The following is a 25579-nucleotide window of genomic DNA, read 5'->3' on the forward strand; positions in this document are numbered from 1 at the left end:
CTGCTCGTACGCATTTTAATAAACTTGTGTGGAACACAACATAGACTTGATTACTGTGTTTACCCTTATGCGATTCCCACAACCTTATTGTTGAAAGATATTGACCTGTGAATTTCACTCCTTAACCGCATTCCACACGAATCCCACAATCTTTACATTTAGTTATTTTCCAAAACGAGTCGTTTAGTTGGTAAAGGCCGCTCTTTCCCTTCCTAGGTCGCTTTCCCTTCCTATACTTGCATTAGGAGTGTCCCTCTGGCAGGTCACTGTTTGTTTACGTTCAGTCTCCTTCGCTCGAAATGTAGGAACTGTACGATATCTGCACCAGTTCGACGTTCGGCAAAACATCAATCAATGTAGGAACTGTACGATATCTGCACCAGTTCGGTCCCGAGAATGGTGCACATATCACATAGATTGATATACATAGTCTAAATTATTTAGTGTTTAGTCTTATTTTAATCAGAAAAATATGAAGAATCTATTAGTAAAAGTTGGATAACGAAAAAATGGAAAATAAAGAAGTTTTACTCATTAGTATTATCCCTCACTATGTTTTCGTTTGTTTACATTCGGTATCCTTCGCTCGCTGTCCTTTTTTACGTTCGGCAAAACATCAATCAATGTAGGAACTGTACGATATCTACACCAGTTCAGACCCAAGAATGGAGCACATATCGAATGTTTACTGTACAAACTTAGTGGACACTGTAGACGGGACAATGGCGGTGCGTGACCCATGGACACTGCGGACGGGACAATCGTGGTGCGAGTGTGATTGTATGTTTGTTTAGCATGGATTCCTCATCCGGAAATTATATCATTATTATGCGGAAAACATCAAATATGACAGTCACCCTTTTTACTTGACAATTCTATAAAGCGGGTATTGATATGCTCTTGTGGGATTTAGCGAGTAAACAGGTTTCTTGTCATACGACGATGTACTTAAAAATTAATAAAGAATTCTCGCATCGTAAATTCATTCATGCGGCAAGCGTACAAGTATTCTATAATTTTATATCGTTAAACAAAAAGTCATTTTTTTTTTAATTCTTTAAAAAAAACTGTTCTTGATCTTTATCTTTATTTTCTTTTAATTCATACAATTAGTTCCGTTAATAAATTTATATTTATTAATAGTTGTGAATTTTATAACCACTTACCGGCTGACGTATTATCGATAATGGTAACTATGTTACCAATGTCGCGCAATTTGTGTATTCATGACCAGGGTCAACCGTTACGCTTGCACCCGTCATTCTCGTTTCTGGGTGCGCGTAATCCTCGCGCTCTGATTGGTCCGTATTTTTGCTTAATAATTCAAAAACGAAGCTTCAAACCCCCTTTTTGCAAAGGAAAATCTTGTCCAGAATAACGTTCTCTACCACTGCTTTCCAGGCGTAACTAGTTACGAGACTCCCTGTATATCTAGGTCAGTGCCATCAGGCATTGTTTAAGTTAACGACAATGTTTATTAAATAATAATTAAGTATTGGTAACTTAATTATTAATGGTAACTTTTTTATTTTATTGTATGTTCAATTGTAGAATTCAATTTTTTTTTGTAATATAAGAAAGAACAAATTAGCTTAAAATGACTAAAGTAAATGAGATACTCTGTACATAAAATTCACAGATAACAATTAACACTTGTGTATGTAGTCCAAGTAAGTTCATTAATATTTTTTGAACAAATAGAATGGTTAAAGTGTTTATGTAATGTATTTACAGATGAAACGAACAAGGAGGGTCAAAATCCAAGCATCCCCGGAACATCGAAACAACAGCGTTGATACGGCTTGAGATTCCTATAGAATCTATTAGATTCGTTGATTTCAACATCGATCATGCTCTTTTAATGTAGCATCAGCAAGAAGATTACAATCTTGCATAAACTTTAACATGGTAAGGTGTAGCAACTGCTAAAATGTTATTTAATTACTTGAAGTTAAATCTTCAGGTGGAATTAATTATACATTATGATAATGCATGTATAATACCATTGTATAGTTAAGGTTAGATATATATGAAGGATAAAAGTCATAGTGATGTAAGTCATATAATCTTTATTTTAAAAATAGTAAGTTTTTATGGTATTAATTGTAATAAATTTATTACTAATGGTTTGCATTACTAATCGACGTAATGCATTAAATATTATAATACATAAATTATTCTATAAATATGTTTTTAAATTCTGAAATATAACTTATTCCATTGTAAGAAAAAGCTAATTTGTGCAATTACTCTTTGACCAAGTTAATGGTATCTCTACTATAAAACTGAGTAATCAATCATGACATCAACAGCATGAATGAGTGACATATTTTTTTTTTCAAATTACCGATTAACCTTCCATTATCGATGTCCCAGTTTGAAACACAGCTGATCCTGTGACGTGCTGTACGCCATTATGATTGTTTTATTTTTTTTTATTTTTTGTTTAATTGCCAGGTATTCTTTTTATATTTCTTCGTTAAATAAAGAAGAGACTACAATGTTAACATTATTTTAATAATAATTTTATTTTCTTTGAAGGAAAGAGTAGAATCTATATTAATATTATTACAAAAGAAAAAAATATGAAAAACATAACACGGAAAAAAATCAAGTCCAGTGGGGCTCGAACCTACGACTAAAAAACGTACTGCGAATACGTTGTAGGACTCCTAACCTCTTACCTAATCTTTTTGTTTAAATAACGTCTTATGTTCCGGAATATAACTGACTACGACGTAAAATGAATTAATAAATGAATTTTATTTCTTTAACTAGTATATTATTTGTATTAGTTATGAATGTCAATGATTTTAAGATTACTTAATATATACATATATTGACAAAAGGAGGCATGCATATTCGAAGAGGAAAGTACTTTTTTCAAGGAATATATCGGTTTTTGATATTTTTAACTACAGGGCACCTCCTCGAAAAATCGGTAAAAATTAGGGAATATTAGTTATGCTGATATGTAACTACCACATTAATATAAAAGTAGTCTTCCGACGTCTTCACTAAAAGATCACATTTTTTCCGTTTTTTTTCGGTTTTTGATTTTTCACATCTACAATTTGCGATCAAAAAATCTGAAAAAATTCTATAATATGCGCTACGTGAACCTCAATGTCTCAACATTTTTTTACGAAATTAAATAGGCAAAATGGGCCAAAAACCGGAATTTCGTTTTTTCGCTGTTTCTTCGTATAAATGTGTCTCCGTATAAATGACCTCAACAATAATAATCAATCTATTGACATACTTTAAACCTCCGCTGCCATATCCGCGATCCCTAACCTAATCTAACCTATCACGATTGGTTATCATTGTCAGAACAATGCTATTTACCAAAAAAGTTACGAAAAATTTTAAAAATTTAGCGAAATACTTATTCTGCATAATTATCTAAATGAATGTTATTTTATTCGCTTTAAAAATTCTAATGACAATTTGTATGCAATAGCTTCATTTTTCGGAGGGTTGTACCAACGGCTTCTAAATTGCGCATATTAGCACTGTTCATATTTACATAAAAAATATTTTTACTTGTGAAAGGTTACTGGTTTCCTTAATACATAGTTATTAAGAATAGAACAGGTGGGAGAAGTATCCTTCAGTAATCTCTTATGAAATAATATATGTACACAAGAAAGGTTCAGTCAAAATCATAAAGGAAGGTTAATAAATATTTTACAAACACTTAATTGAAATAGTAAAAATTGGTTGTTTGAAATTATTTATACAACTTTACAAATTTCGTCGGAAGAAATAAAAGAGACTATTATTGAAATAGAAGGCAATTAAAATAAAAGTAAAAGGGTCTAGACTCCGAATATCGATGTGATAATATCAATGATTACAATCGTTACATAATGCTGAATATAGCGAATACTTATTAAACAAATAAACTATATTTGAAACTTGTTCTTAATCTCTGTTGAGAACTTATTAGGGACCCATAAATAATAGTTTATTTATGGTAGGACCGTCAGCCCATCGTTGGGCCAGGGTTGACTCGGGTCGAGGTTAGTGTTGTAAACCATGTGGCAGGCAGAGAAATTAGAAAACTGTGCAAAACATCACAGTTGCCTGTCACATGGTAAAAATAGGGAAAGTTCTCAACCCCACTTGAGCGCCAAAATATCTAACATCTCTGGAAGGGGAACCTTCAAGGGTTTACCTTATTCCTGATTTTCGTGGAAAGCGTTAGAAAATTCTCAGCAGCCACAGGGGCTTGGTAGTGTTCCGACCGTCGGACACTTACGGATTCGAACTTGTATTTTCGAAGGGACAGACCCTTAATAAGTCACGCGTCTAAGTTTTAATAGTAAAGCTTTTATATACAGTCCATTTTACAATTGTGAACATCACCTTTCCCTACCTCAATCATTATACTTAACCGAGCATTCGGGCGCGAACATTGGTCCTTCGAGCCGGATACTCGGGATTGAAGATAGTGGAACTGTGATACAACGAGAAAAGAGAGTGAAATTCCAAACGGACGAATTCAAGATAGAAGAAAGGAGGGTCAAGGACAGTCCAAGACCAGAGGCAACTTCATTTTGAGGTGACTAAGCGGATCCAGAGAGACATCAGCCGATCTTCATTGCTGGGAACCTGAGGCTAAGATCATCGCAGCAGCTGATTGTGGAGTCTACAGATTCCGGCAGAGCGAACCCTTTCATCAAATTCCTGTCAACTTCCGGTGAGTCGAGTTTGATACATTTCTTGATTTGCGTTACACAATGGCTACGTCAAGCGAAGAAATTCTTCGTAAATTAGTAGAGGAGCGCGGTTATCTTAAATCGTCGCTTACGAAATTCAAGACTTTTTGTGATACGCACGCGAAGACTACAACAGTTGATTCTCTTCAAGAGCGACTTAATCGATGTGTACCGCTGATTGATAAATTCGAGAAAATTCAGGATCAAATCGAGTCTTTGGTGACGGCAAGTGCGGAAAAAGAACAGCATATTCAGTATAGGGATGCTTTCGAGACATTGTATTTTGATTTGATAGGCGGTGTTCGGGGTTATATACAGCGCTTAAATAATCCAAATGCAAATCGTGGTGTTCAACAACCCGTCGGAAACACGGCTGCGTCGCCTGCGTTGTCTGTAGCTTCAGCTAGTGTTAAATTGCCGTCAATTCCGTTACCGACTTTTCATGGTTCTTTAGGAGAATGGGTTTATTTTCGTGATAGCTTCGAATCGTTGATTAATCAGAATGAAACTTTAAGTAATATTGAGCGACTTCATTATTTGAAATCTGCAGTAAAGGGAGAGGCTGCTCGTGCTCTTGAAGCGTTGGCAATGTCGGATAATAATTACACTGCTGCATGGGCTCTCTTACGCGATCGCTATGAGGATTCGAATGAGCTAATAGATTTTCATGTAGGGGCATTGTTTAATTTGCAATCGACGACAAGAGATTCGCCAATGAGTTTGAGACGGTTAATTGATGATTTTAACAATCATTTACGGTCATTAGTATCTTTGCAAGAGCCAGTAGATAAGTGGGATACTTTGTTAGTATACTTGTTATCAAGTAAGTTAGATTTACGAACGCGTGAATCGTGGGAGAAACGGGTATCAGAGTTAGGCAGTAAGAAGACTTTGGCTGATTTGCGATCTTTCCTTGAGCAGCATTATAAGTTTCTCGCGAAATCTGTTCGCGGAAATACATCATCGTCTCCATCTCCCAAATGTAGTATTCAGAAACCACAATCGCGTCCAGTTTCATTCGTTGCTACTGAATGCAACAAATGTCCATTATGTTCTTCAGAGCATACGTTAGTTGCATGCAAAACATTCAAGGCATTAACAGTAAATGCTCGCAGATCAAAGGTCAAAGAATTGAGGGTATGTTTCAATTGCCTGCGTACAGGACATGGCTTTATGACGTGTACTCAGGGATCATGTCATAAGTGTAAATCGAAGCACCATACATTGCTTCATTACGAAAAGGGAACAGTTCCAGTCGCGAATCCTGTTGTAGTAGAGAAACCGGTAGATTCAGGTGAATCAAAGTCTGATAATCAAAGTTACATCGTTCATTGCGCGACAAATTCAGACGTAGTATTATTGTCAACCGCGATCATACATGTAATCGATGACAAAGGGAAAAGACACGAGTGCCGGGCACTGTTAGATCAAGGGTCGCAGGTAAATCTTTTAAAAGAGGGATTTGCGAAGCAAGTAGGTTTGACTTGGGAACCGACTACCTCAGTACTTTCGGGTGTAGGAGCGGTTGATTCAGGTAAACAGGTTATAGGGAAGGCTCACATTAGAATAGCTTCTCAGTACAATGGGTTCCGTGCAAATTTATCGTGTTTAGTAATGCCAAAAGTTACAGCAGATATTCCTAATTTCAAACTCCCGCGTTCACTTCTTCAGATTCCTTCACATATCCAACTCGCAGATCCGCACTTTGATGTACCACGTGATGTAGATATGATAATAGGAAACGGTCATTTGTGGGATATAATGAGTGTAGGATGCCATAGATTAGGACCCGGGTTGCCAATCCTAATGAAAACTCAAATGGGTTGGGTTTTCGGGGGACGTTTTAAAAATAGTGTTGTTCCGCAGCCACAAGTTTACAATGTAGTAACTAACGATGAGCTGAGTAAACAGCTTACTCAGTTTTGGGAGGTTGAGACAATTTCGACGAATGAAGAATTGTTATCTCATCCGTGTGAGGAACATTTCATACGCACAGTTACAAGACATACTGACGGACGTTTTATTGTACAGATGCCTGTGACTGACGACGTGAAAAACCTAGGTAATTCCGAAGTAATGGCAGCGAATAGATTTCGAAATTTAGAAAGGAAATTGGCGAAGTCACCTGCGTTGCGTTTGGATTATGTAGGATTTATTAGGGAATATATTGCGCTTGGCCATATGTCAAAGGTATCGCGGCATACTTTGACAAACGCGTGTCTAAGTTACTACCTGCCGCATCATGCTGTAATTAAAGAAACGAGCACAACCACAAGGGTACGGGTAGTTTTCGACGGGTCTGCAAAGACGTCAACAGGAATTTCTTTGAATGATGTACAAAGAGTTGGGCCCGTAGTACAAGATGATCTATTCTCAATTCTTGTTAGATTTAGGCAACATCGCGTGGTTGTTAGCGCCGACATAGAAAAAATGTATAGGCAAATACTTGTATCGCCTGAACAAAGGTCGTTACAACGTATTTTATGGCGAGAAGACCCTTCACAACCACTCGATGTGTACGAACTTAATACCGTTACGTATGGGACCGCGTCAGCTCCTTTTTTGGCAACCAGATGTTTGCGGCAGGTCGGTCTTGACAATATTGAGAAATACCCCGACGCGAGTAGGGTAATCATTAAAGATTTTTACGTTGACGACCTTCTGACGGGTGCGGATTCAGTAGAAGAAGCTCAGGTTATTAAAAGGGATGTAGAACAACTTTTAGATACAGTAGGATTTAAACTCAGAAAGTGGGCTTCGAATGAGGCCACTGTATTTCAAAATAGTATGGATAAAGATAAGAGAATAGTTTCACAGAAGGAAGAGGATCCTAGAACTCTTGGTATATTGTGGTCACCAGTTTCGGATGACTTGCGCATTGTAAGCAGTAGTCAGGTTACGACTCGCGTAACAAAAAGGGTTATTTTATCTCATTTGTCTAAAATTTTCGATCCTCTTGGGTTAGTAGGTCCGGTAGTGATTCGTGCGAAATTGATGATGCAATCATTATGGCAATTAGGTATTGGATGGGACGAATCAGTACCGCAACAGATTTATACGGAGTTTCAGGAGTTCCAGGGTGAACTCGAGTCATTATCTCGGTTGTTGGTACCGCGGTTTGTTTTGGGCCCGAATCCAGTGCAGGTAGATCTTCACGGGTTCTGCGATGCCTCCGAGAAGGCTTTCGGGGCGTGCGTATACCTGCGTACGATTGATCAAGGAGGGCACATTACGGTTCGGCTATTGTGTGCCAAATCTAGAGTAGCGCCGTTAAAAACAATAAGCTTGCCGCGTTTAGAATTGTGCGCAGCTCTATTGTTAATTCAGATAATTTGCAAGATTCGAACGGCGTCTAAAATTCTTTGGAATTCGGAAACATATTGGACAGATTCAACGATTACTTTAGCATGGATTCAGGGGTCTTCTAATCGTTGGAAAACATTCGTAGCGAATAGAGTCACTGAAATTCAAAATTCGTCTCAGGGCATTTGGCAACATGTTGCTTCTCAACACAATCCAGCAGATTGTTTGTCTCGCGGGGTACGACCATCCACATTAGAGTCGTTAGATCTTTGGTGGAATGGTCCGTTATGGCTCCGCCAAGGCGAGGAAGGGTGGCCTGTCACTGGTCCACTGCCTCTCAGTGTTCCAGAAGAAAAATCAGTGGTGCTCACGGTATTGAGGCCAAACAATAGTTTTGATGAGTTACTAACTAGGTATTCAAGTTATACGCGATTAATTCGAATTGTAGCGTATTGTCTCAAATTTTATCATGCGATCTGTTGTCGTCGATCGAAGAAAATTAATAAACCATGTAGTGAACATACAGTCGGTCATATTTGTGCAATAGGTAATAATCTAACGGTTCAGGACTTGAACTTGGCTGAGGAAGCGGTTCTTAGATTATTACAACAGCAATATTTCATGCAGGAAATTCTTGACCTGCAGTCAAACAGGGATATTTTCAAGTCCAGTTCTTTAAGAGGTCTTAATCCATTGTTGGACAAAAAGGGACTTTTAAGGGTGGGCGGCCGACTTAACTTTGCAAACCTAAAGTACGAGCAACAACACCCTGTAATTCTTCCGAAGGATAGTTTTATTACGAAGCTAATCATTCGCCGTGAACATGAGCGTTTACTACATGCCGGTTGCGAGTCAGTATTGTCAGCGATTCGAAGAAAGTATTGGCCGCTTTCGGGTAGAAACACAATAAAGGGAATAATTAGAAAATGTGTCCGCTGCAGTCGAACGAACCCGAAGGGTGTTGGTTACCTGATGGGTCAATTGCCTGCGGCGCGTGTGCAAGTTAGGGCTCCGTTTTTCACTACTGGGGTGGATTATGCAGGACCTTTTTATGTAAAGGAAAGGAATCGTAGCAAAACAACTACTAAGGCATATTTATGTTTATTTGTCTGCTTAGCAACGAAGGCAGTTCATTTTGAATTATCGGTAGATTTAACGACCAACGCATTTTTAAATTGCCTTAGGCGGTTTGTTGCACGTAGAGGTAAATGCAAACAAATATTTTCTGACAATGGCACAAATTTCGTGGGTGCACGGAATGAAATGCAAAGAATGGAGCAATTTTTTAGAGATGAGGTCAATCAACGACATATTTTAGATTTTACTGTTACTGAAGGGATAGATTGGCACTTCATTCCTCCACATGCACCACATTTTGGTGGATTGTGGGAAAGTGCAGTCAAATCTGCGAAACGGCATTTATTGCGCGTAATTGGGGAGACTCGTTTAACATTTGAAGAACTTTATACTGTGTTAACGCAAATCGAGGCATGTATGAATTCTCGGCCATTGCATCCGATCTCTTCCGATCCCAAAGATTTGACTCCTTTGACTCCTGGGCACTTTCTCACGGGTGGCCCATTATCTGACATACCTTATCCTGATGTCACAGACGTCAAGGCAAATCGCTTAAGTCGGTTTCAGCTCCTTCAGGCGATGCAGCAACACTTTTGGAGACGCTGGCAGACTGATTATTTGCATCAGCTGCAGCAACGAAACAAGTGGAAGGTCACCGTTCCAGAGAAGTTCGGCCCTGGTACCATGGTGGTTATCAAGGAAGATAACCTTCCCCTTTTGCGTTGGAGACTGGGTCGTATCACCGAGGTACATCCGGGCAAGGATGGTGTCAGCAGAGTCGTGTCAATACGAACAGCCGATGGGATTATCAAGCGACCAGTGGCAAAGATCTGCATCCTGCCCGTAGATGACAGTGCAACCACGGACCAGGATTCACAGGGAGCGGTGGACTCCACTTCAGCGTAGTACTCCAGGAGTTGGAGTATAAAGTGGATAATATCCAATCTTTTCATTGTATATATGTACATATTTAACTCTTATAAATAGTATTAAGATTAATACTTAATAATTAGTATTTAATAACGTTTGTATCAATCTATAGTTATGAATAATGTGTGCTATGAGTAAGGTTTATAGATATAACAAATATTATTATTGTAACGTAGATGTAACACATAGGTTTAATGTATAATTATGTATTATTGTTCTTTTTGTTGTGTTGAACGCGGAGCGTTCAAGGTGGGCGGCATGTTGAGAACTTATTAGGGACCCATAAATAATAGTTTATTTATGGTAGGACCGTCAGCCCATCGTTGGGCCAGGGTTGACTCGGGTCGAGGTTAGTGTTGTAAACCATGTGGCAGGCAGAGAAATTAGAAAACTGTGCAAAACATCACAGTTGCCTGTCACATGGTAAAAATAGGGAAAGTTCTCAACCCCACTTGAGCGCCAAAATATCTAACATCTCTGGAAGGGGAACCTTCAAGGGTTTACCTTATTCCTGATTTTCGTGGAAAGCGTTAGAAAATTCTCAGCAGCCACAGGGGCTTGGTAGTGTTCCGACCGTCGGACACTTACGGATTCGAACTTGTATTTTCGAAGGGACAGACCCTTAATAAGTCACGCGTCTAAGTTTTAATAGTAAAGCTTTTATATACAGTCCATTTTACAATTGTGAACATCACCTTTCCCTACCTCAATCATTATACTTAACCGAGCATTCGGGCGCGAACAATCTCAATGATTTCTTTTTTCGCGTACAAATAGTATATTCTCCTTATCTTATCACATTCTGGTTTATCGTACTTTATATTTGATTTTGGAAAAAGGTTTAAAATATGCTATAGCACCCTTCATTATGATTTCTGATGTGAGATTAAAATGCCTTTTAATTCAGATAGAGGATGTGAGTCAAATATGAAATATCATCCTGTGTCTCAAATGTTATTCTCACAAACTCGATCGCAACAGATACAAGATTTTTACGCATATTTACTCTGACAAATGTGTTGAATTTAAAAAATAAAAATATTTTGATTGATTAGAATTTTTATTCTTTTTATTAATTACATCATTAGGCTGTCTAATTATACCTTAAACGAATTACAATCAGACTTTACTTCTATATACTTTCCTCTCATTAAAAAACTAATACATAGAAAGATAGTATGGTGCAGAATGTGGTAAGAGGTCTTGCAGGCTATGTAACGACCTTGGAACTTTGGTTCAGATGTTACAAGCGCTCGTGAGGTACAGAGTGGCGTTTACCTACTGAACGACTCGTTTTTCGCAAATAACTAAATGTAAAGAATGTGGGATTCGTGTGGTGCGCGGTTAAGGAGTGAAATTCACAGGTCAATATCTTTCAACAATAAGGTTTATTCAATAAAACGATAAGAAAAATGAAATTAACAAATAACAATAACAACAAAAGTAATAAAAAGTATATAGATTATAAATGATCAATTAGAACAAAAGAAACTAAATAGATTTTGATTGTATAATAATAATAATGGAAGCTCGTAATTAGAGAACTTAACAAAGTGTAATTCGCTAGTTAATGCTTTATGTTAAATCGTACCTAAATCTGATTCTTGGATAAAGTTAACTACGCTCTAATAAAATTAACTAAATTTGATATTTTATATGATTCATTCTCTTTTCTGAAGCTATCGCAATGACAAAATTAAATTTGATTAATACGTTTATAATTTATAATGTATCATATCTATGTGCGATACGATTTCTGAATTTATATAAATGTATTTTTACGAAATTAATAATGTTAACGCGTTGTAGTCTACCGCAGCGAGGAATTCGACCTAAGTGTGTTCCTCTAAGTATATCTAAATACGCTTTCGCAAAGTTAGACAGATTAATAATTTTATCTATTACTAGGGGGCTGTGCCCCCTGGCCGCTTCGCGGCCCAACCCCCCAATACGCTTCGCGCCTATTTCGTGTGAATGCGCTTCTAAAGTGACATGGTGAGTGGACCGTGGACTGTGAAATGCAGAAGGTAGCGTTAGGTGTGACAACATTACGCTATGATTTTATACTATAGAGTATAGTATAAGCGAAGCAGCGTTACGCGTGACACAGTTACGATATGCTGCCGTGCTGTAGAGTGCGGAATAAGCCTCAGAGTGTTACACGTGACACCGTTACGTTATGATTTTATACCATAGAGTACAATATAAACGTGACAGATGTAACCTAACCTTTTTTTTTTCTTCACGCGGGGAAAACCTTACATAGGTTCCCCGCACCCCCCGGGGGAGGGGCGCAGGGATATGTCAGATTCCTACTGACTAAAAACCCCGCGGTGGCCATTCCCTGGCATCTTCGGGGAAGGATCGGGACCAAGCTGAGCTATTCTGCCTTCGTGTCCTCTCCCTCCCGCCAGCACTATCCCAGGGAGGCCAGAAGGACCTCCCCATAAAACATCCCACTGCCGACACCAGCGACCACTACCGCTGCCGGCCCATCCAGGGCCGCGTGCAAGGGCGTCGAGTTCCCCAACTCGGACGCCTGCGGCCCGGACGGCCCTGCTGCAAGGGAACACTCACAGAGTGATTCCGGCAGGGCCGTCATCTCTATTTGGTTGGGTGCCGCCGGTCCAAGTGCAATGCCTTAGAGACCGGACGGACACCCACCTCCCTCCCGTAGGGGGACAGTCCTAGCCGCGGCGGCCGGAGTTACGTCTCCGACCCGCCGCCCGTCCCCCTCTACCTCTGCGGCCCGGATCGCGATTCCGTTCGTGATCCCGTTCCGCGGCCTCCTTCTGCGACATAACCCGTTCGCAGAAGGAGGCGAACTCATTCCATGACCTCTCGCTGGCAATGATCTCCCTGATCACACTCGCCAGCGAGAGTTCCCACCCCACGTGGCACCATAGGCCCACTCTCGGCCCAGCCCACGCCGGACAATGTTCGAGCGTGTGCTGGGCCGAGTCTACGCCTCGTCGCAATGGTGGCAGCGTGTCGCTGCCTCACGTCGGATACGGCACAGGAACTCACCGAAACACCCGTGTCCGGTGAGCACCTGTGTCATCCGAAAGGTGAGCCTTCCGTGACCGCGGTCCTGCCACTCACCTAAAACGTGCAGAACCGCCCCGACTGCGCGCTGACGGGCGGCGCCGCTAAATATTATCTCATAGCGCCACTTCGTCAGCGCAAACCGTCGGGCCTGACGCTTGAGGGCTTGCGCCTTTGACTCCAGCCGGGGTACTCCCTGCTGCTGACGGAGACGCCGATACACATCAATGTCCCCCTCAGCCAGCAAGTGGTAAAGGATAAACCCGGCCAGAGTCATAGCCGCCGCATAGAAGACCGTGCAGTACCCCCGTATAGTAGCAATGGCCACCCGGCACTGCACTCTTTGCAGTAATTGCTTACTACGCCGGGAGGCCAACAAATCCCCTCCCATACGGGTGACCCATACATGGCCATCGTCCACACGACTCCTGAATACAGGCAGCGCACCCTCTAGTCTGGCCCACCCAGGTTAGGGAGGATGCGGCCCAACGCTGCCGCAGTCCTCTCCAACCGGGGGGCCAGTTGCTTAAAATGCTCCTCAAAGCGCCAGTGGCTGTCCAGTTGGAGACCGAGATACTTCGTCCCGTCTCCAATCTGGACATATTGCCCACCTATTCGGACGAACGATTGGGGCGGGGCCTCGCCCCGTCGGCGGCAAAACCACATCGCTTCGGTTTCGCCGATCGACAAGCTTAACCCCAGCCGTCCGATCTCTGCAGCGACCGCTGCCACCCCTATCTCGGCGAGGCGAATGGTCTCCGTCCATTTCCTCCCGGTGCACAGTGGGCCAGAACGACGAATTAGCTGTTCACGGCCAATTGTAGCGTTATTCCAAGACTTGAAACGAAAGTATAGCTGCCGCTGCGTCGTTCCAGTACTTAAAACAAGTATTATTATTACATTTAATCACACCAGATTATTTTCTTACCGAAAAAATTAAAAATAAAACAAAAATAAGCGTTATATTTCAAAAAGTTAGTGAATATACTATACTCTCAATGTGGACGTTTGGTTTAAAAGCATAATTTTTATTAACGTAAACATAATTTTAACATGGAAACAATTTTTATTAATAGAAATAAATACATTTTTTACCAAGTTTGTACAATATATTAATTTGTTGATCTAAAATTTATTTATTATTATTTATGTATCATCGTCGTCATTGTCTTGCAGGTCTTCTTGTAACATTCGTTTTTGTATTTCATCTTTAAAAATATTGAAACGGGAACGCGTTTTATAAATTTTTCTGTTTTCTGCCGAAATTGAAGATATTAAAATATCAGACGTATATAATAAAGTCTGAAAAAGGTCCGTTAATGTTTCTAATTGCGAAAATTTTCGTGTGCGTTCTCTTCTAATATTTCAGAAATCTTTGTTTCGTGCCTTCATTGCTTGTTCAGAAAACATTCCAATGGGCAAACCAGCACTTTGTATTATATCTGCACTATGCAATAATATTTTGTGCAAATTTAATAGCATATAAAACCAGTCGTACTCTGCTACATATAAGTTAAATGTTGCCATTGCATATTCTTGAAATAAAATCGAATTAATTAATTAATATACTTACAGAATATATAATAAAATATACTGATGTCTATTTGACTAAATACTGTAACGAGGCATATTTTCATTGGGTTGATTGCCTCCTTTTTTTTTGGGTTATGCCTCGTTACGAGGATCCTCCCGAATTGCCAGCCCCACTCCTCCGCCCAAGCGGACCCCCTCGCCGCTGGGGCAAGTATGAATGAGCGAGCGTGTGTGTTTTTCTTTTTTTTATTTTTTTTTATTATATCGGACGCCACCCTTTTCGCCCCTTTTTTTTTTTGGCTGCCTCCAACCAGCACCGAAGGAGCCGTCGTCGTCCCCGGTCGCGGAGGAACCTCTCCCTGAGCGACGGAGGCGCGGGATGGGTCCACCGAAGGAGACACCGGCTGTCCGGTCGCGGCGCCACCCCGTCATCCTCCGCGGGGGCGACCGGCAGCCGACCACCGGGAAACGCCAGGCCTGGGGACAAGCCACCCCCAACTGCCACCTCGAGAGGGCCCCAGGACCTGGCCACCAAACCCCACCGTGGAATGGCCCATCCTCGACGCCGAAATCCTCGGGGTGGGGGAAGACCGTGAACCGGGGAAGAAGATCGGGAGAAGCCAGCGAGCCCCCCGCGACGTAAAGTCTTCCGTTGCGCCCAGTTTTGTTCCGTCTCTTTCTTTTTGTTAATAGTAGTGCGTTCCGTTTTTATACTTTGTGTCATTTTGTATTGTGTGCCTGTGGATTATTCGTCGCCGCCGCCCCACCGAGGAATTTGTTTTTTGTGGAGTCCACCAGCGCAAAAAGGTAGGAGTCAACTCCTTACCCTTCTCTTTTTTTTTTGTTGTTATTCATTTGCGCGTGGGCGAGGGCGATAGGACCCCTGGCCCCAGTGACGAGGACCCTAGAGGCCGCGGACAGTCTACACGACACTGTCCCCTCTCATTTAGTTTTTTTTTGTACGCTGTATTTTGGTATTTAGGACCAACGTCCCCTTGCTGTCCACGACCCCTGAGAGGGCGTGCTCCCTGCGGGCGAATACCTCAGCGTTCTTTTTGCATTTCTATATTTTCTGTACTCGCGCGTACCGTGAGCCCCCGCGCCGCGAAAGCCTCCCTCGCAACTGGCGAGTCGACCCCTTTTCCTCGACCGTTGCTTGTAACGCGTGGGGCCCACGCGAATTCATTTTTTCTGTTTTGCTTACGTGGCCTACTTGGAGGCCCGAATAAAAGCACTTTCTATTGGATACGAACTCGCGGGTCTTTTACTAGTTTTTTTTCTGACCCCCTCTGATTCCCGCTCCCGACAGAGCAGCCGGAAGGGCGATTACTACGGACGAGTGCATTAGCACTGGCGCCCCATTAAAGAAATCGTCCGTGGGTGTGAGCATCGGTGCGTGGAGGGCCGTTTTCCCTAACTGCCCCCACTCCAGGGAACCCCCTTCGGGTTTTCCCCCACCGATCCGTCACAATACACAATATATACCTACGTGTTGCTGAAGCGTGTGTCACGCAACGCTTCAAACAATAATGACTTTTGCGGTGGGACGAAGGGGGACATGATTCCTTTTGGATTAAAATAAGGAAATCCTGCTGAAAATTTTGCACTATGATAGAGCACGCAACTCTTTGAAGTTTTAAAGATATCCCTTGCTAAAGATGAACAACTATGAAAATTATCTTTAGTTCATTGAGAATTATTTTGTAAATAAACTACAGATAATAATTTGTCATGGCATGTGTATTCTCAATATAAACATATGCTGTTTATTAAAGAAAAAAAAATTTTGAAAAATATTTAATACTTTTGTCAGGGCATCAATATGAAAAAGAGTAAATTTTTCGGTGAAAAATAGCATTCATAAAAGTCTGATCTTTGAATGCTTGTTATGACTACAATTTTTAATGAATTTCATTAATTTCATCGGTTTTGAATTCGACAGGTATTTAGTAAGCAATATATGTTCGTTTCATATCGATCTAGGAAAATCAAATTTTTGACAAATGAACAGCTAATTCGTCGCTCTGGCCCACTGTGCGGTGGCGAGGATGTGCGTGTCGTCCGCAAAGCAGGTCACTCTCACCCCGGGAGGTAGGGAAACCCGCAACGCCGCGTTGTACCCCACATCCCATAGGTAGGGGCTAAGCACTGCTCCCTGGGGCACGCCGCGGTTAACTTCCCTCCGGTACACGACACCGTCCCGACCCGGGTACTCGATCCATCTATCCTTCAGATAGTCCCCGATCGTGGTCTTGATATAAGGAGGCATCCCGTGGTATTCGAGTGCCTCCCTAATCCTCCCCCAAGGCAGGGTGTTAAAGGCATTCTTGATATCTAATGAGATACCAAGTGCCACCCCACCCTGGGAGAGGGCCGATTCCGCGAACACCGGACACGACTTAACGCGTCGACGGTGCTGCGTCCTTCGCGGAACCCAAACTGGCTCTCGGCCAGACCGGGGCCGACTCGGGCCATGTGCTTGGTGAGGCAGGAAGCTATGATCCTCTCAAACAGCTTCCCAACCTCATCCAAAAGCACAATCGGCCGGTACGCGGAAGGGGAGCTTGCGGGCTTCCTCTCTTTGCGTAGAAGAACCATTCGCCCCACCTTCCACTGGGATGGAAACCTCCCCGATGATCTGGTCCGACGTGGCAGGAGGCGGCGTCTCCTCACCCTGAGGAAAAAGAGTGTCTACCACCTCCGCCAAGAACTGGGGTCCATGCTCTCCGTGATGGGGGGCGCCCTCCACGGATCCTCAGCCAGCGTACCAAGGAGGTCCTCAAATGCCTGGGTCTTGGCGTCCCTGATAGCCTGCTGCAGGGACGTCGCTAACGTGCGATACGTCCCATACAACATTTCCTCCCTCACTGCGTCGCGGGTCCTGCATCGGCGAGCCTGCTGCCACCGGCGACGGGCACCACGATACTCGCCGCGTTGCCGCGCAATGTGGCCCGTCCAGCAGTAGGCGGCCCGCCGTCGGAAGACTTTAACCCGGGGCATGGCGGTGTCACACACCATCTCCATGGCGCCCCGGAACCATTCAGCTTCCGCTTCCACATTCGCGACTGGCCCGGCCGGTCCCTCCGGCCAGGCTGCAGCGAAGGACGCAGCCATGAGTGCGTCCTCGTCCATGCGCTTAACCTTTTAGGTACGGCCGATTTCTGCGTGTAAGTATTTCCCTGGACGGCAGGGTCTGACGTGAACGATGTATTATCGATATAACACTGCAAAGTGTGACGGGCAATCCTGTTCTGTGCACGAGAACATTCAAATGAAGTATTTAATGATGAAATCATAATTTTTTAAAAATATATATTACACATACTTTAACCATAGCAATTCACTTTAATAATTAATAATATAATTGAGTGTGATATATTTTGAAACATGGTATAACACATAAACCTACGTTACAATTTTCACATTCATAGCGAGATCTTCGCCTTGTATTGTTTTTAACCGACTTCGAAAAAGGAGGAGGTTACTCAATTCGATCAGTATATTTTTTTTTCTTTGTTTTTTTTTTTCTTTTTTTTTCTATGTATGTTCGCCGATTACGCCTAACTGGGTGGACCGATCGGAATGAAACCTTTTGCATATGGAAGGTGCTGACTCCCCATTGGTACCATTATCAAAAAATTTTTCATTTTTTAATTGCAAAGTGTTGTTATTGCAAAAAAACCGGCAACTTTTTTCTTTCTCCTATGTATGTTCGCGCATTACGCCTAGCTGGATGGACCGATCGGAATGAAACCTTTTGCATATGGTAGGTGCTGACTCCCCATTGGTACCATTATCAAAAAATTTTTCATTTTTTAATTGCAAAGTGTTGTTATTGCAGAAAAACCGGCAACTTTTTTCTTTTTCTATGTATGTTCGCCGATTACGCCTAACTGGGTTGACCGATCGGAACGAAGCCTTTTGCATCTGGTAGGTTCAGACTCCCCATTGGTACCATAAGCAAAAAATTTTTCATTTTTTAATTGCAAAGTGTTGTTATTGCAGAAAAACCGGCAACTTTTTTCTTTTTCTATGTATGTTCGCCGATTACGCCTAACTGGGTTGACCGATCGGAACGAAGCCTTTTGCATCTGGTAGGTTCAGACTCCCCATTGGTACCATAAGCAAAAAATTTTTCATTTTTTAATTGCAAAGTGTTGTTATTGCAGAAAAACCGGCAACTTTTAAAATAAACTTTTCTCGATTTTAGTGCGCTTTCAATATCTTATCGCGGACATGATTCTGTACAATTTTGTTCCTATACAAATTTCACAGGGAAAATGTTTCTCGGTGAGTCTAAACGGTTGGTCCACGGTATATTTATTACAGCTAATATTATTGTTTATATCCCCATATTTTTTTGAAATTGCGTATGAAGAGAATTTTTCAATTCAAGTAGTAAGTGAGTGAGTCACTAGAGCGTGCCACTACTCTAGCGTGTCATTCAAAGATCGCATCCGCGAATGCCACTATAGTGGCGCGTCGTCCTGAGAGATCGCATCCGCGAAGGCCATTATAGTGGCGCATCGTCCTGAAAGATGATATCCGCAAAAACCACTATAGTGGCGCGTCGTACCTAAAAGGTTTAAGGGCAGGATCCCGCAGTAACTGTGTGTGTACACTAACACGTGGCGGCACATGCACGTATAAGCGATGTGCGAGAGAGAGGTCCGATTTCGTACTTTTCGTTTCACGTCTCGAAAATTGCATAAATTCACTTTCTGAGGATAGCTTTAGCACCGGTAGATATGCCCAATATCGGGCTGCTATCGATTTTACGCCAACAAACCCCACATTTTGAATGAAACGAAAAATTCTTCGGACGTACACGTGAGACAGACATAGATGTAAACAATCAAGATGGCCGCTCCTAGACACGTTGCGCCGTATTTTCCGTTTTACGTAAAATTTAGGCATTTGCTCACCAAAAGCGATAGCAGCCCGACATTATTGTAATGGTACGATGTCGGCTTGGTCCATTTTTTGTCAATTTATGGCTTCTAGAAGAAATGAGACGAAAAATACGATTTCGTGCACTTGCGCCTGTCAACGGTGTTCCACCATACAATTATAGTTTCACGATTTTCCACTTGGAACGCTTGTAGTATTAGTCGCATGTTGTCGCGGTTTTGGTCACATTACCTACAACGTCGATGAAAATACGAAACTGTCGGTAACTGCGTACAATTTTCGGGACAAGGTATGACACTGCGCATTCCACTGCGCACGTCACGTATTCAATCCAATTTTCCACCTTTAAATTTTCCGTGCTTTATTAACAGAGATGGTCTTCGACCATTCGCTTTCGCCAACAGTGACGAACTGACTCGCACGAACAATTACTCATCTCCGCGCACGCTGACGCATTCTCGCCCGAGATTATTCTTATCAGGCATTCCTCGAACTCGGACACCCAACGCGACATTCGAACCGATCATCTAAACATCCTCTCGCAAACGCAACTCAATATCTCATTTCATACGTACCGACATTCTTATAGCTAGACTAAATAAAAGTTAATACCATATAGTGTATATACCAAAGCAAAATAAAATCTCAATTTCATCAGTATCGTCGGATCTTATTTCTCAGAGAAAAAAAGAAGTGCGATCTCGGTTACCGGGAATCGAACCCGAAACCCCAAGAATCGTAGTCGTCGACTCTACGCATTTACCCATACAATTTCTTGGAAATTTGTTTTCTAACAGTCGTAATAGAGGAATCACATTGCACCGAATTTATATAACAGAAAATAATATAATATAATTATATATATAATAGTATATGCAATATTATTTAATATAATACTGGCACTATTATGAGTAATATCACCTAACTCAACCCATATTAAAAGTATTACAAAAAAAAAGAAAATTAAAAATATAACATGCAAAACTAAACGTTTTCTCCCGCATTAACTTTTAGCCAGGGATTCGATCCCACGCCTAGAAAACATCCACCGATTACGAGGAAAGAGTCCTACCGCTTTCGCTAATAATACTGTTGTAGTATCATTTTACATTTCTGAATATAACCAGATATGACGTAAAATTAATAAATGCGGTTTTTCATTTCTTACAACTACAGTTTGCAATATAAAAATCTGCAAAAATTCTATAATATGCGCTGTATGAATCTCAATGTTTTTGAATTTTTTCAGAATTTTGATATGAGATTAAATAGGCAAAGTAGACCAAAAACCAAAATTTCGTTTTTCCCGTTTTACTGCCCACATGGTTGAGATAGGTGGTTGAAACTTGGTATATGTCTATTTTTTTTTATATGCTATCGACTGCCGTATTGGATATTTCATTTGGCTCAAGTGCATTTTTGATCATCCCCTCCTTCTTTCCTCAAGTCGCGCTCGCTAGGATTAGGAAACTTGGCTCGAGCCCGTATTTCTACAATTTGCTTGATGTCTAAAAATAGATTGATAGATATGGCAACAACGTAACAATCCGGCAACGATACCTTCGCGTCCTTTGTCTGTCAAAAGTTGGTTGGTAATAGGAATTGGAATAGGTGGCTAATAGAGTTTAGATATATTTGTAGATCTAGTCGATAGAGGACGCAACCTGAGTTGTCTATTTTATTTCCAGTTTTCTGCGCTCATAAACATTGTCTCTTCGATCGATTCGGAGGTAAACAAAAACGGGATCCTGCCCTTAAGGCGAGTGTCCCGCGGCGGCCATCTTGTTTGCATAGATCAGCGTCTGTCTCACTCATGCACCTTCGAAAATTCGACTTTATTCTGTACAGAGTATTTATTACTATCTAAAACGACCAGAGCGGCCTGTAGGGAAGTCCACTGATGGCCGCTGTACTCGTAAAAACTTCATTTTCGCAATATTCAAGCGTTAAAGTCGAATTTCAGAAAATCGAGTCGTTTCTCTCACACCAATGCGATGTGCGAAGAAGACGAGGCGATTTCCGAAATTCGACTTTAACGCTTGAATATTGCGAAAATGAAGTTTTTACGAGTACAGCGGCCATCAGTGGACTTCCCTACAGGCCGCTCTGGTCGTTTTAGATAGTAATAAATACTCTGTACAGAATAAAGTCGAATTTTCGAAGGTGCATGAGTGAGACAGACGCTGATCTAGGCAAGCCTGATGGCCGTAAGCCGTGAAATATAGTTCAACGATTATCCGATAGCAGCGCTCGTAGTATTTTTCGCCTATTTTGACATTTTTGGCCAAGTTACCTAGAGCGTCGATAAAAATACGAAACGGTCGATAACTGTTCATAGTTTTCAGAACTGTGCTCGTCATATATTTCATTGCATTATTCATTTGATAACGAATTAGAAATGCCCAAATATTTTCAATCGCATCATGTTCTGTTTATATTTCGTATACTTTATCGCAATAAGCAGTATTGTTATAAGTGTGGGGTGCGAGATAAGAATGTTTGTGCGGTATAGATCAAAGCGATGTGCGAATGAAGAGTGTTTGGATCGGGTGACAATTCGTCGTAATAGGAATGCGAGTCGAGCGTAAGAGTCGAGCGTGAGAGATTGAAAAGTAAAGTCTTGCGCGAATTGTATCTTGTTGCTTTTCCTATATTAAATACTTTTTTCTTCTAAAACGACATATTTTAGAACGACGCGTAATATATTTTTCATTCCTTCAAATAAAGATTTTCTGAATTGTATTTGAGAAAACTTGTAATAATTTTTGACGTGTGTTTTGCTCAAACGCATCCAACGGAATTTTTTATTTTTAACAATTTATCAGAATCGTCGGATCTCATTTACGATACAATAGTATGGAATCAGAGAGAAAAAATTTGCTTGATGTCTAAAAATAGATTGATAGATATGGCAACAGCGTAACAATCCGGCAACGATGCCTTCGCGTCGTTTCTCTGCCAAAAGGTGGCAGGTAATAGGAATAGGAAAAATTACTTTTTTTTTTATTAGGAAGACAGAAATCCTATTACGGACACCTGGGAAGATAGTCCAGGTAGTGTGGAAAGACTCACGCTTCCGGCGCCCCTAGAAGAGGGACGGTTTTGGCGCATACCCACTAAAACTGTCTCCCGCCCCCGCCACAAGGGCGGAGGATGGCGGCAACCCGCCAGGCTTCCTTACCGGTTGGGCATAGTAGACCTGGTGTAGGCCATCACTCGCAGTTGTGGAAGAAAGACTTCCCCCCTCCCTCCCGCCCCCCGCGTATGTGTTCCATGTGTGGAGAATGAATGCTCTCAACCAAAGTGTCTTGGCCCGAGAGGCTGCGTCAAGATCTAGGGGAGGCTCCCGGGCAAAACGCGCTGACCTCCAGCTGACCTTGTAACGCCCCCTCAGCACCGCCTCCCGGTGAGCTCGAACATACGGCAAAAACCGCGACCTCTCCCCACCATTTCCCACCTAAGTGTATTTCCCATACTTAGTTCTGGTATGGCCGCATTTCCTAGTTTTTCCGCTTTTTAATGATAATTAATTTCAGAAAAATTTTTTCGCCCCCCCCCCCCTCTCGGACCAGTAAAGTTTGCTTTCTACTATATATCCTGTCATCTCTTCATGTTCTATGTTATTCTCCGTTGCACGCGCCTCCGTTCCTGCGATTTATGAAATTTCCGCCCCTCCGCCCCTATGTACACGCTAATGCCCTATTTATTTCGCTATCGCTAATTATTAACTCATCTCGTCTATTCCTCACCTTGCTCATTTTAATATTCTAGATTGTGTTTCCTAATTTTGTCAATGCCTGTTCGCTACTCTGCATTACTTAAACAAGTATACCCAATAAATATATAAGAGATGAAAAACTACTATCTAAATTTAAGGTTGCATTTAATTCCCTGTTGCTGCGCGCTTATCACTAGCGTTCCATTCCGCGATCGTTCTGCTTTTGTTTTGCGCGCGCCGCTTCGTTGTGTTTTCGCCCTTTTCCCGTAGATTTCTTTCCGTTACCGCCCGCTCGTCGTTAATATCGTTAATATTTCGCTCCGCGGTCGCTCCGTGTTTTAAGTTTCGCGCGCCTCGCTTCCCATCTCGTTTCGCGCTGTTTTCATCATCCCTTACGCCCTTTAGCCCCTTTCATTATCGTCGATCACCGGTTTTCCCCCGCGTTTCCTATCACGCCCCAGTCTCCTTCCACAACGCTACATGAGCCCATTGCTCTTGGTAAAATTTCTCCTTCCTCTCTCCTATCGATCCCACTCGGTCCCCGTTGTCGCCCCGTAATGGTGCCATAACCAGGCTGATGACTGGGTTCCTTGCTGAATCAACAGTTGATCGGAAGGGTGTTTGGTTCGATTTGGCCTCTCTCCCTCCTCTCCCCCGCTCCGTCGGTCCCCGTTCTGTGCCCCCTAATGGTGCCATGACCAGGCTGACGACTGGGTCCCTAGTTGAATCAACAGTTGATCAGAAGGATCCTCTGCTCAATTTGACCTCTCTCCCTCCTCTCCCCCGCTCCGTCGGTCCCCGTTTTGTGCTCCCTAATGGCGCTATGACCAGGCTGACACCGGTTTCCTCCCTTGCGGGTTTGAGTCGTTTGATCGGTCGTGTCTATTTTGTTTCTCCGCTTCTTCCACTCCTGCTCTTCCTCTTCTCCCTTTCGCTGTCCTCTCGCTTCTTTCCCTCCTCTTGCCGTTTGAAAAGCGCACCATGCCTCCGCCGTCTTGCTTGTTGCTGCATCCTTTCGCTTCACCCTTTAGGGGCGCTTTCCAAGTGTTTGCAGCGTTCCTTCCTTCGCCATGCTGGATATTCTCAATGCGGCCCCTTTTCTCCACCATCGTTGTGACTTCGGAGTTTCCAGAGTGCTGAAGCGTTTTCCGCAGTTCTCCCAACACTTTTCCGTCATTTTCCCGCTTTGCACTGTTCCTCTGCACTCGCGCACGTGGTCACGTATATTCCCCTGTACCCGCAACACTCCTAGCACTTCACTGCACTCTCACAACACTTTCCTAACACTACACCGAGTTAGTTGCCTATCTGTTAATTATTTATTATTTATTATTTATTAATTTATTAATCTACTAATCACTTCACTATTTATAATAATTTATTCGTTAATTATTAATTAATTAATATTATTATTATTATTATTATTATTATTAATCTCATTCACTTCATTTATTTATTAATTAATAAATTACTTCCTTCCTTCACTTCGTTCCGTGCCGTCTCGCCTCTTCCTCTTCTCCTCCTCACTGTCTTCTTGCTTCAACCTATCCGCTTACCATTTGAAAAACGCGCCATGTTTCCGCCATCTTGCTTGTTGCCGCGTGCCTCCGCTTCACCCTTAGGCTTCGTCCCTAAGGGCAGCTCTCCATGCGCTTGTGGCGATCCGTCCTCCGCCATCTTGCTTGTTGCCGCGTACCTCCGCTTCGCCCTTAGGCTTCGTCCTTAAGGGCCGTTCTCCATGCGCCTGCAGCGACCCTTCCCTGGTCATATTGAATGTTTGCGAACCGGCCTTTACGCTCTACGCTTTCCCTCGCGCGGAGATGCCCACGTGTTCGTACGATATATCGAAACTTGCTCGACTGACGCCATTATTTATTTACTATCAAATCACGAAAATACAAAAATAGCCAAAACTAATCACCGCGTGCATTCAATATGCCTCATTCGTCCTTTCCCGCACTCTAAATCCCTTATGACATTTACATTATTAATTAATTAATTTAATTTCTGCGACTTTCTCTCGCAACTTCGACATGTCGCACGACCACGCGTTCGCGCAAGTCCTTCTTCGAGGGCAAATTTCACCCTTAAATTGCACTATTTTCACTCGCGATATATAAAAATAATCGTATTTAAGTCGCGCACATATTTATTTTATTCCGCGGTCGGTCCGAACACTCGTTTCCTCGCTTTCGATTACTCATGGTGACCTAACCGTGACACCGTTACGTTATGATTTTATACTGTAGAGAGTATGATAGAGTACGACAGAATACAATATAACTGTGACAGCGTTACGCGTTACGCGTGACACCGTTATGTTATGATTTTACATGGT

General features: G+C 42.1%; 2 protein-coding genes across 6 annotated transcripts in view; both read left to right on the plus strand.

Moving 5' to 3' along the window:
* LOC105663657 (uncharacterized) overlaps positions 1-25579 on the plus strand; it is a 73605-nt gene that overhangs the window by 30639 nt on the left and 17387 nt on the right. For 3 of the 5 annotated variants that reach the window (XM_076536687.1, XM_076536686.1, XM_012294076.2), the window contains one exon: positions 1735-2480. In XM_076536687.1, the coding sequence (XP_076392802.1) occupies positions 1735-1796 (62 nt within the window). In that variant the 3' untranslated portion in view covers positions 1797-2480. Of the gene's footprint in view, positions 1-1734; positions 2490-25579 lie in introns of those variants that run through there. The other 2 variants (XR_013039734.1, XM_076536688.1) reach the window with 2 other exon arrangements.
* Positions 4746-10010, plus strand: LOC143265292 (uncharacterized). The gene has a single exon (XM_076536574.1). It carries the CDS (start codon positions 4746-4748, stop codon positions 10008-10010), a length of 5265 nt encoding a protein of 1754 aa, XP_076392689.1.

This window comes from Megachile rotundata, chromosome 10 (genome assembly GCF_050947335.1).
Source record: "Megachile rotundata isolate GNS110a chromosome 10, iyMegRotu1, whole genome shotgun sequence".
Lineage (NCBI taxonomy): Eukaryota > Metazoa > Arthropoda > Insecta > Hymenoptera > Megachilidae > Megachile > Megachile rotundata.